Below are 12,645 nucleotides of genomic sequence, written 5' to 3'. Positions count from 1 at the left end.
AGGGGCCGCCCATTTAAAACAGATGAGGAGAAATTTCTCCTCTCAGAGGGTTGTAAATCTGTGGAATTTGCCAGAGAGTTATGGAACTGGGACATTAAATAAATTTGAGACAGAAAGAGAGTGTTTCTTAAAGGATAAGGGGTTATGGGGAGCAGGCGGGGAAGTGGAGCCAAGTCCATGATCAGATCAGCCATGATCTTATTGAATGGCGGAGCAGGCTCGAGGGGCCATATGGCCTACTCCTGTTCCTATTTCTTATGTTCTTATGGTATTAAAACTGAGGCAATCATAGCAGCACATCTGCCACCGCCTCCACCTCAGATTCCAATTCCTTGCTTCTTTCATCGTTCAATTTATTGTTCCACTCCACATTTAATTCCAAATTTCCCCACATGTCCCCACTTTGGCCTCACCAACTCATCTAGTTAATGAAACCTACCACATGCTCTATTACCCCCACCTGTACCCTCCTTGCCACTAAAATGCTCCTACTGAGCTCTCTGCTTGTTGACATCAAGCTATTCTCTTCCATCACTGTTAGTACCTTTTGAAGCAATATTCATCTCCCTCAAAAACAAACTTAAACCCCTCAACCTTCTCCAATTACCACATTATTTCAAACTTTCCCTTCTAAAGTCCTGGATTGGCCAAAGCAGCCTACCTTTGCTTGTTTGCCTTCCATCACAGCAACACAGGAGTTGGTTGTGCCCAGATCAATTCCAATAACAGCACCCTTAATAGCTTCAGACCTGAGAAATACAAAGTGCAAATATTGACTTACATGCGCATTTTTAATTCTTTAGCAGTTATAAGCCACTATCCAGCTACGAGATTCAATCTGAACCACAACTTGAAAATAGTTAGCACAACTATATCACTGATAATCCAATGATGAATAACAACTGACCACACGCTCAATTAATTCTCTCCATTCGACGAAAACTGTCGCCAAGTTATTTAATGACACAGGGTACTGTCAAATTAAGATACAGCAGCAGGTAATGTAGTGGTTCTGTTACTGGACTAGTAATCCAGAGAATGCAAGTTCAAAACCCACCATGGCAGTTTGAGAATTTTAATTCAGTTAAACTAAAAAAAAAATCTAGAAATAAAAAGCTGTCATCACTGAAAGTGAACATGAAGCTGTCAGACTGCTGAAATAATCACCCTGGTTTGTCATCATCATCATAGGCAGTCCCTCAAAACGAGGATAACTTGCTTCGACGCCAAAAAAGGACGAGTTCACAGGTGTTTCAATGAACGACCTAATATTCCAGGTCCCGAACTACATCCTGAAGGGTGCAAGATGCCGGTGCGTGGATTTATTTTTTTTAAAACGTGTGGTGGCCGTTGCACACCAGCCACCACAGGGCTTGACAGAGCTTGGTCCAGTGGCAAGGTTTGTACTGGTTTGTACTGAAGGGAAGGAAACTTGCCATCCTTACCTGGAAGTTTTTTTTAAAAATTAAGTCTCTGGGATGTGGGCATCGCTGGCAAGGCCAGCATTAATTGCCCTTCCCTAATTGCCTCGAGAAGGTGGTGATGAGCCACCTTCTTGAACCACTGCAGTCCCTGTGAAGGTACTCCCACAGTGCTGTTAGGGAGGGAGTTCCAGGATTTTGACCCAGAGACAATGAAGGCAGCATAGTGTGTAACTTGGAGTGGATCTTGTGTGATTGTGTTCCCAGGCGCCTGCTGCCCTTGTCCATCTAGGTGGTAGAAAGAAAGGAGGCGGGGGGGGGAAGGAGGGGGGGGGGGGAAAGGAGGCGGGGGGGGGGGGGAAGGAAGGCGGGGGGGGGGGGGGAAGGAGGCGGGGGGGGGGGGGGGAAGGAGGCGGGGGGGGGGGAAAGGAGGCGGGGATATGAGAGAGGCGGGGGGGGAGGGGGAGAGAGATGAGGGGGAGATGAGAGAGAGAGAGAAGAGAAGAGAGGCGCGGGGGGGGAGGAGAAGAGAGGCGGGGGGGGGGGGGGGAGAAGAGGAGAGAGGCGGGGGGGAGAGAGGCCGGGCGAGGGGCCCGGGGGGCGGAGAGAGGCCGGGGGGGGTGTTTAGAGGAGAGAGAGAGGCCGGGCCGGGGGGTGATCGGCAGACAGCTCAGGTTCTTCCAACCCCCTGCAAGGGACATCGTTAGAGTGGGTGAAATCCAGAAGTCACGACACTGTCACTATTCACTTCACAACCAATAAACTTGTTAACAATCCGCAAACAACGCCCCATATGAAGTGGGGTTGGGGGTAGATTCCTGCACTTGCGCTGGTGTGAGGAGGTACTTTGGCTGGGGGAGGGATGCACTTGCTCTGGAGCAAGGCACTTTGGCTGGCCTTTGCTGTCATCTGGGGAGCTCTGCCCTCTGTCACTTCAGGAAGTAAAAGTGGATCGAGTTACAATTTGCAAAGTCAGTGACACCATGGGTTGGGCAGTTCCAGTTGCATGTTCCAGTGAAACTTCAGGGTGTGGCTTATCCTCCAAGGGGACCAATCATAGACAAAGGGTGGAGCATGACAGCTATTTTCACAATACAAATAAGCGCGTCCTTATTTAATTGTCCACCATATACGGCTGAATGTGGCAGAGCTGCAGAGGTTTAATCAGATCCGTTGATTGTGGGATCGCTTAACTGTCTCTAGCATGCTGCTTCCGCTGTTTAGCATGCATGTAGTCCTGTGATGTAGCTCATTTTTAGGTACATCTGGTGCTGCTCCTGGCATGCTCTTCTGCACTGCTTATTGAACCAGGGTTGGTCCCCACCTTAATGAAATGCCGGGCCATGTTATGAGAAGGTCATTTCTGACTAACTTGATTTAATTTTTTGAGGAGGTAACAAGGAGGGTCAATGAGGGTAGTGTGTTTGATGTAATATGGATTTTGATAAGGCCCCACATGGCAAACTGGTCACGAAAGTAAAAGCCATGGGATCCAAGGCAAAGTGGATCCAAAATTGGCTCAGGCAGGAAGCAAAGGGCAATGGTTAATGGGTGTGTGTGTGACTGGAAGGCTGTTTCCAGTGGGGTTCCACAGGGCTCAGTACTAAGTCCCTTGCTTTTTGTGGTATATATCAATGATTTAGACTTGAATGTCGGGGGCATGATTAAGATGTTTGCAGATGATACTAAAATTGGCTGTGTGGTTGAAGAAGAAGAAAGCTGTAGACTGCAGGAAGATAACAATGAGCCAGTCAGTTGGGTACAACAGTGGCAAATGGAATTCAATCCGGAGAAGTGTGAGGTAATGCAATTGGGGAGAGCTAGACAAGCGAATACACATTAAATGGTAGGACACTTAAGTGTAGAGGAACAAAGGGACCTTGGAGTGCATGTCCACAGATCCCTGAAGGTAGCAGGCCAGGTCGATAAGGTGGCATACAGAATACTTGTAGTTATGCCTTGCTAATAAAAGAGTAGGGAGGTTATGCTTGAACTGTAAAAAGACTAGTTAGGGCACAACTGGAGTACTGCAAGCAATTCTGGTCACCACATTTGACGTGATTTACGAGGATGTTGCCTGGACTGGAGAATTTTAGGTAAGGGGAAAGATTGGATAGGCTGGGTTTTTTTTCTTTGGAACAGAGGAGACTGAGGGGAGACCGTATTGAGGTGTATAAAATTATTAGCAGTCTGGATAGAGTGGATAGGAAGGACCTATTTCCTTTAGAGGGGTCAACAACCAGGGTGCATAGATTTAAAGTAATTTATAGGAGGTTTGAAGGGGATTTGAGGGCAAATTTTTTCACCCAGAGGGTGGTGGGGGTATGGAACCTGAAAGGGTGGTAAAAGCAGAAACCCTAATCACATTTATAGGGTACTTGGATGTGCATTTGAAATGCCTTAACCTACAAGGCTACAGACCAAGAGCTGGAAAGTGGGATTAGGCGGATAGCTCTTTGACGGCCGCACAGACATGATGGGCCGAAATGGTCTCCTTCCATGCTGTAAATTTCTATGATTCTATGAGGTTACAGTTTGTGGTGGAATAAAATTCTGCTGCTGATGGCCCACAGCACCTCATGGATGCTCAATATTGAGCTGCTAGATCTGTTCTGAATCTATCCGATTTAGCACGGTGGTAATGCCACACAACACGATGGAGTCGTACAGCAATGTGGTTGGCTCTTAATTGTGCTTTGGAGTTGTCTAGCAAGTTACTCAGGGAAAAAAAGTGCCAGGGCAACTAGGTATGGGTAATAATAAGTGCCAGCAACATCCACATCCTGAGAATGTATTTAAAATTGTATAAATGTCCACCCTTTGGAACTGTGTGTTGAATATATGGAGCAAAACCTTATAGAATTACAAAATAATGCAAGGCGTCACAAACAGAATTACACCCCATATACATACAAGGGAGACCACATGGACACAGACGACAGGCAAGACCCACATAACCTAAGGCCACCTATCATCTTCCTTCACTCCCTTCAACCAAAGTCTAAAAATGTGAAAGCTTCAGCTCTATAAAGTTTGAAAGCTTTACAAATCTCCAATGGAGATTTGGAGTCCTCCAGGCCCACAAACATTTAAAAATTACCCAGAACACCAATACTGGAGGACATCACCCCACAGATGAGCACAAGGGTACTATTGCACATAATCACTTATTTACACTGAGGAGCAATAATTTCCCACCGCAGCCAGAATTTTAACCTAACAGTTTTAAATTAGGGATTATTTATAGACATTAAACTAGAATTGCTCATTAAGCTCATAAGAACATCACCAGTCAATAACAGTAACAAGATTTATCTCATATTTGACTACTTCAGTAAAAGCACTCACGCATAATTACGTCTTGCCAAAGTTCGAAGGACATCCTGGCTGAGTCCATTCCAATGGCCCTGGAAAGTAAATATCTTAGCGTTAAAACTTTTCCATTATTTGTAACATTCTGTTATTGCAGATATAACCAAGCCTCCCCAGTAAGGTGGGGAAGTAAATTAAACTACAAAATGCACCATTCCTTTTAACATAAGAAATAGGAACAGGAGTAGGCCATACAGCCCCTCGAGTCTGCTCCCTTCGCCATTCAATAAGATCATGGCTGATCTGATCATGGACTCAGCTCCACTTCCCCACCCGCTCCCCATAACTCCTTATCGTTTAAGAAACTGTCTACTTCTGTATTAAATTTATTCAATGTCCTAGCTTCCACAGCTCTCTGAGGCAGCAAATTCCACAGATTTACAACCCAGAGAAGAAATTTCTCATGTTTTAAATGGGCGGCCCCTTATTCTAAGACATGCCCTTTAGTTCTAGTCTCCCCCATGGGTGGAAACAACCTCTCTGCATCTACCTTGTCAAGCCCCCTCATAATCTTATACGTTTCGATAAGATCACCTCTCATTCTTCTGAATTCCAATGAGTAGAGGCCCAACCTACTCAACCTTTCCTCATAAGTCAACCCCCTCATCCTCGAATCAACCTAGTGAACCTTCTCTGAACTGCCTCCGAAGTATATCCTTTCGTAAATGTGGAAACCAGAACTGCCCGCAGTATTCCAGGTGTGGCCTCACCAATACCTTGTAAAGCTTGTATAGCTGTAGCAAGACTTCCCTGCTGTTATACTCCATTCCCTTTGCAATAAAGACCAAGATACCATTGGCCTTCCTGATCACTTGCTGTACCTGAATACTATCCTTTTGTGTTTCATGCACAAGTATCCCCAGGTCCCACTGTACTGCAGCACTTTGCAATCTTTCTCCATTTAAATAATAACTTGCTCTGTTTTTTTTTCTGCCAAAATGCATGACCTCACACTTTCCAACATTATACTCCATCTGCCAAATTTTTGCCCACTCGCTTAGCCTGTCTTTTTTGCAGTTTGCAGATTGTTTCCTCACACATTGCTTTTCCTCCCATCTTTGTATCGTCAGCAAACTTGGCTACGTTACACGCAGTCCCTTCTTCCAAGCCGTTAATATAGTTGGGGTCCCAGCATTGATCCCTGCGGCACCCCACTGGTTACTAGTTGCCAACCAGAGAATGAACCATCTATCCCGACTCTCTGTTTTCTGTTAGTTAGCCAATTCTCTATCCATGCTAATATATTATCCCCAACCCCGTGAACTTTTATCTTGTGAACATCCCCACTTCTGACCTTATGATGGAGGGAAGGTCATTGATGAAGCAGTAGCAGATGGTTGGACCTACAACACTGCACTGAGGAACTCCTGCAGCAATGCTCTGGGGCTGAGATGATTGACCTCCAACAAACACAACCATCTTCCTTTGTGCTCGGTATGACTCCAGCCAGTGGAGATTGTTTCCCTTGATTTCCACTGACTTCAATTTCACTAGGGCTCCTTGATGCCATAAATGCTGCCTTGATGTCAAGGGTAGTCACACTCACCTCATCTCTGGAATTCTGCTTTTTAGTCCATGTTTGAACCAAAGTTGTAATGAGATCTGGAGCAGAGTGATCCTGGCAGAACCAAAATTAAGCATCAGTAAGCAGGTTATCGGTGAGTAAGTGCCACTTGATAAGCACTGTCGACAACACCTTGCATCACTTTGCTGATGATTGAGAGTGGACTGATAAGGCCCTAATTGGTCGGATTGGATTTGTCCTGTTTTTTGTGAATATGATTATACCTCGGCAGTTTTCCACATTGTCAGGTAGAGGCCACTGTTGTAGCTGTACTGGAGCAACTTAGCTAGAGGCGCAGCTAGTTCTGGAGCACAAGTCTTCAGCATGACAGCTGGGGTATTGTCAGCGCCCGTAGCCTTTGTTGGATCCAGTGCACTTGGCCTCATCTTATCATCACATGGATTGAATTGAACTGGCTGAAGTCAGGCTTCTGTGATGGTCGGGACCTCAGGAGGAAGCAGAGATGTATCATCCATTCACCACTTCTGGCTGAAGATGGCTGAAAATGCTTCACAGCCTTGTCTTTTGCACTCTCGTGCTTGCCATCATTGAGGATGTTCATGGAGCCTCCTCCTCCTGTCAGTTGTTTAATGGTCCACCACCAGTGACAGGACTGCAGAACATTGATCTGACCCGTTGGTTGTGGGATCACTTAGCTTCGTCTATAGCATGCTGCTTCCGCTGTTTAGCATGCATGTTTCCCCAGGTTGGTACTTCATTTTTAGGTATGCCTGGTGCTGCTCCTGGCATGCTCTTCGGCATTCCTCATTGAACCAGGGTTGGTTGCTTAATTGAGGTTAATGGTCGAGTGAGGGATATGCTGGGCCATGAAGTTACAGATTGCAGATTACGCGAAACTTGGAAGTGTAGCAAACAACGTGTATTTATATAGCGCCTTTAACGTACTAACACGTCATGAGGTGCTTCACAGGAAGGAGTGTTATAAAACAAATATTTGGCACTGAACCACATAAGAAATTACAGGAGGTGACAAAAGATTGGTCGAAGAGGTAGGTTTTAAGGAGCGTCTTAATGGAGGAAAGAAAGGTAAAGGGGGTTAGGGAGGGAGTTCCAGAGCTTAGGACCTAGGCAGCTGAAGGCACGGCCACCAATGGTTGAAGGATTATAATCAGGGATGCTCAAGAGGGCAGAATATGAGGAGCACTGATACCACAGGGTGTTGTGAGGCTGAAGGAGATGAGAGAGATAGGAAGGGGGAAGGATATGGAGGGATTTGTAAACAAGGATGGGAATTTTGAAATCGAGGAGTTGCTTAATCAGGAGCCAATGTAGGTCAGCGAGAATAGGGGTGAAGGGTGAATGGGGCTTGGTGCGAGTTAGGACACAGGCAGCCAAGTTTTGGATAACCTCTAGCTTAGAGTAGAATGTGAGAAGCTAGCCAGGAGTGCATTGGAGTAGTCAAGTCTAGAGGCAACAAAGGCATGGATGAAGGTTCCAGCAGATGAGATGAGGCAGGGGCGGAGACGGGCAATATTACGGAGATGGAAATAGTTATGCTGCGGATGTGTGGCCCGAAGCTCATTTCTGGGTCAAATATGGCACCAAAGTTGCAAACAGTCTGGTTCAGCCTCAGACAGATGCTAAGGAGAGGGATGGAGTCTGTGGCAGTGGAACATAGTTTGCAGCGGGGACCAAAAACAATGGCTTCGGTCTTTCCAATATTTAATCGGGAGAAAATTTCTGTTCACGGACAAGCAGTCTGACAAGAGACCGTGGAGGGGTCAAGACAAGTAGTCTTGAGGTAGAGCTGGGTGTCGTCAGCGTACATGTAGAAACTGATGCCGTGTTTTCGTATGATGTCGCCAAGGGGCAGCATACAGATGAGAAATAGGAGAGGGCCAAGGATAGATCCTTGGAAGGACACCAGAGGAAACGATGCAGGAGTGGGAAGAGAAGCCATTGCAGGTGATTTTCTGGCTATGATTAGATAGATAAGATTGTAGCCAGGCAAGTGCAGTTCCACCCAGCTGGACGATGGTGGAGAGGCATTGGAGGAGGATGGAATGGTCAACTGTGCCAAAGGCTACAGATAGGTAGAGAAGGACAAGGAGGGATAGTTTACCTTTATCAGTCACAAAAGATGTAATTTGAGACTTTGATGAAAGCCATTTCATTACTGTGGCATGGGACAGAAACCAGATTAAAGGGATTCAAACATGGAGTTCCGGGAAAGATGGGCACGGATTTAGGAGGCAACAACACGATCAAGGACTTGAGAGGAAAGGGAGGTTGGAGATGAGGCAGTAGCTTGCAAGCAGTGAAGTCAAAGGTTGTTTTGAGGAGAGGGGTGATGATGGCAGATTTGAAGGCGAGGGGGACAGTATCAGAGAGAACCGTTAACAATGTCAGCTAACATCGGAGCCAGAAAAGGAAGTTGGGTGGTAAGCAGTTTAGTGGGAATAGGATCAAGGGAGCAGGAAGTGTGTCACATGGGCAAGATGAGCATGGAGAGGTCAATAGGGGAAATCAGAGAGAAACTGGAGAAAGATGCGAGTTCAGAGCTACGGCAATTGGGAACCTTGGAGGAAGTTTCGCCCGGTGGACTAGGGGAAGGAAAGAAGGGAAGTGGCAGAGGCATCGATGGTCTAAATCTTAGAGACAAAGAAGTCCATGAGCTCCTTGCACTTGGGGGTGTGGTGAAGAGAGGGGAGAGGGGTTTAAGAAGATGGTTAGTGGTAGAGAACAGTAGCTGGGGGTTATCTTTGCATTCCATAATGATCCTGGAATAGTGAGCAGTTTTGGCAGACAAGAGTAGGACCCGATAATGCTTTATGTGGTCCAGCCAGATCTGGCGGTGAATGGCTAAACCAGTTGTCCGCCATTTCCGTTCAAGTCTGTGCCCCTTGGACTTCAGGGAGCGAAGATAAGGGCCGTAAGAGGGGGAACGTCCAGGGTGAGAGAGAGTAATAGTTTTAATAGAGACTTGGGCATCAAAGGTGGTGTTGAGGATGTGGTTGAGCAGATCGGTGGCTGCAGAAATGTCATGGTGAATGGTGGGCCAAAGGTTGGACCGTTTGGATTTCATAAGTGCTGTTGTAAGAGAGTTTGGAGAGTGTTTTTTCCAGGGGCGGACACAGAAGGAAGTGGGGTTGGGGGTAAGAGCGATACAAGGAAGTGGTCAGAGGTGGCCTTATCTGTAATTGGCACGGTGGGAATAGCAAGGTCACAAGAGATGGCAAGGTCAAAGGGGTGGCCGTGAACATGGGTTGGAGAGTTCACATGGAGGGAGAGATTAAGGAAGGATAGGAGGGTAATGAACTCAGAGGAGAGAGCATGATGAATTGAGATGGAGGTTGAAATCGCCAAGGATACAGAGGCAGAGAGAGGAAAGCAGTGAAAATATCTCGTTGCTAAATTTTTTTTTATCATACTTGGGTGGGCGGTAGAGAATGAGAATTTTAAATGTGAAAGGGGTGGAATAAGGTGAAATGCTCAAAAGGAGGAGAAAGGCCAAAGGAGTAGAGGAACAGACCAAGGTGTGATTTGGTGATGAGAGCCACACCGCCACCATGGCGGTCTGAGCGGGGCAAGTGGTGGAAGGTACAGCCAGGCGGGGAGGCTTCATTTAAGGGCAAGGCGTCATCACCCCTCAACCGAGTATCCGTCAGGGCCATCATCCATGATGCAATCATTCACGATAAGCTCATGGATGGCAAGGGCCTTGTTCGCAAGCGAACGGACATTCTCTGCAAGGAGATGCAGAGAGGATCAATGATGACTGATCTACTGCCAGCATCCATCGGGTCAGCGCTTCGAGGAGTGAGTTGGACGGGGAGGAGATTGGCAACGTTAGCCCCCCCCGCAGGCAAGCTGGGCAGCAAAATCGGAGAGAGTAGGATGGGACAGTTGGGGTTGCTACTCGTGAGGAAACAGTGGCGCGTGCCTCGATGGGCCCTTCGGAAGATGCAAAAGAGAGGCACGGAGGGAAGCTGTAGGCTTATCTAAGAGGAAGTCAAGCCTGGGACGGCGGCAGGAGTAGGAAGGTCAGAGTAATGAAGGGTTAGGGTAGGGACCTGAGAGAGGAGCGATGAAAGGCGCTTTGATGACAGGAGACACCGTTCAAGGAGGGAGAGAAAAAAAAGGGGAGAAAGAAGTGAAAATAGAAGTGAATGGCTTGGGTCTGATTTGGCAGCTAAAATGCACATGCAAATGGACATAGGGAAAAACTCAAGTTACATAGGCCTGGTTATGCAGCAACTATCGGGATGCATATTTCCTGGTAGTAACATGGAATATGTTGATAATAATAGCAAGGAGTCAAGAGTTAAAGTCGGAGGTCCCGTGGAAGGCAAAAGTTAACATTGGTAGGATGAAGTCAGATTGGAGCATCAATGAACTGTTGTCCAAGTTCAGAGACAGGTGTAGCAGGCGAGAGAAATCCAGAAGCTATTTGAAAGGTAGCGATGGATGAGAAACAGGTGAGGAAAACACTAAGGAAGATAGTAAGACTTCAAGACAGACAGACAGGCTTGGTGGAATGGGCAGACACATGGCAGATGAAATTCAATGCAAAGAAGTAGTGCGAGGCCATAACTTTTAGTAGGAAGAATGAGGAGAGACCATACACACTAAATGGTACAAGTCTAAAGCAGGTGCTAGAACAGAGAGAATTAGGGGTGTTTGTGCACAAATCTTTGAAGGTGGCAGGCTAGGTTAACAAAGCAATTAATAAAGCATATGGGATCCTGGACTTTATAATAGAGGCATAGAGTACAAAAGCCAGGACGTTATGCTAAACCTATATAAACACGAGTTCGACCCCAGCAGAGGTATTGTGCCCAATTCTGGGCCACACACTTTAGGAAGGATGTGAAGGCTTTGGTGAGGGTACAGAAGAGATTTACTAGAATGGTTCCAGGGATGAAGGATTACAGTTACGTGGATAGATTGGAGCAGAGAAGGCCATGAGGAGATTTGATGGAGGTTTTTAAAATCATGGGGGTTTACATAGAATAAATAAAGAGAAACTGTTTCCCATGGCTGAAGGGTCTATAGTGAGAATGCACAGATTTAAGGTGAATAGTAGCCTTCAAAAGGGAACTGGATAAATACTTGAAAAAGAAAACATTGCAGGGAAATGGGGAAAGAGCCAGTGCAGACTCGATGGGCCAAATGGCCTCCTTCTGTGCTGTACTATTCTATGAACCAGAGGGGAGAGAAAATACATATTTTTTTTACACAGCGTATTATAATCAAGAATGCACTGCCTGAAAGGATAGTGGAAGCAGATCCATTAGTAACTTTCAAAAAGGAACTGGATTATACATTTCAACTGGAAAAATAGAAAAATAGCAGGGGAGTAGGTCTAATTGGACAGCATTGTACACTGAGCAACATATGAACAGGAGGAGGCCATTAAACCTCAAGCCTGTTCGATGAAAATGATGGCTGATGTGCGCCTTCCCAGTTTGTTTGCACATTACTAGATACCCTTGCGTAACAGTCTTACATCTGAATTAAATTCAGTGAAGTGCAGCCTGGGCGCTGGGCGGCGAGCGGTACCGTCAGCTTACATGGAAGCAGAGCGCAGTCCGAGCCCCTGGCCCGGCTACTAAACGGGGCGGGGGGGGGGGCACAAACTGCGCTGATCAATAGGCCCAAACCCCGCCGCCTCGGGGAAGATGGCGAAGGTCACTCGCGCTCCCGGCCGCACGCGAAAGGAGGCCCAGGATTGGCGGCCTACACCGCCCCGTGCCCTCACCCACGGGCCCGGAACAGAGACCCAACCGTACCCGACCCCCGGTGTCTCCGCCCTTCCCCCTTTTACCATCACCACAATCCCGCGGGCTCCCGGTCCCCTGCACTTACCGTGCCGGCGGCGAGGCGCTGAGAGGCGGAGCGCACCAAGTAGAGCATGGCGGGCGGGCGGGCGGCGCGGTGTGTGTAGGAGGGAGGGAGGCCGCGTTGACGCTGTCCGTGCTCGGGCGCTGCTGCTTCTGGAAAGATCCGCCGGCCGCACGTGCTTCAGGGGAGGTGCTGGCGTCGGAGCGTCGGCAGCAAGGACCCCGAGCAGGCCCTGCCCACACCACGCCTGTGCAAAGGTTTAAAAAAACAAATAAGAGATCGCAAACGAAGCGGACATAGGCAGCAGCAACTGAATGGGTTCCGTGCTCATAAAGGGAGGCATCTACATCCGGAGTATAATCTTTCAATTTTTTTTAAATTAGAAAAGTTGCTGCTGGCGCTGGTTGGGCAGCGCAGGTCTCGGTCCTTGAGCCTGAAGGTTACGGGGGAGTGTCAGTGAGTTGCAGAGACTTTCATCAGACA

General features: G+C 47.3%; 1 protein-coding gene across 1 annotated transcript in view; it reads right to left on the bottom strand.

Annotated features, from left to right (window-relative positions):
* Positions 1-12,366, bottom strand: part of hspa9 (heat shock protein 9) — a 28,694-nt gene extending 16,328 nt beyond the window's left edge. The window contains exons 1-3 of the mRNA XM_070878562.1: positions 12,187-12,366; positions 4,770-4,828; positions 662-749 (exon numbers count right to left, since the gene is read on the bottom strand). Coding sequence (XP_070734663.1) covers positions 662-749; positions 4,770-4,828; positions 12,187-12,234 — 195 coding nt within the window. The 5' untranslated portion in view covers positions 12,235-12,366. The remainder of the gene's footprint in view (positions 1-661; positions 750-4,769; positions 4,829-12,186) is intronic.
* Positions 12,367-12,645: the final 279 nt, after the last annotated feature.

This window comes from Pristiophorus japonicus, chromosome 4 (assembly GCF_044704955.1).
Source record: "Pristiophorus japonicus isolate sPriJap1 chromosome 4, sPriJap1.hap1, whole genome shotgun sequence".
Lineage (NCBI taxonomy): Eukaryota > Metazoa > Chordata > Chondrichthyes > Pristiophoridae > Pristiophorus > Pristiophorus japonicus.
The sequence above is the reverse complement of the archived record's forward strand: the minus strand, read 5'-3'. Positions and strand labels throughout refer to the sequence as shown.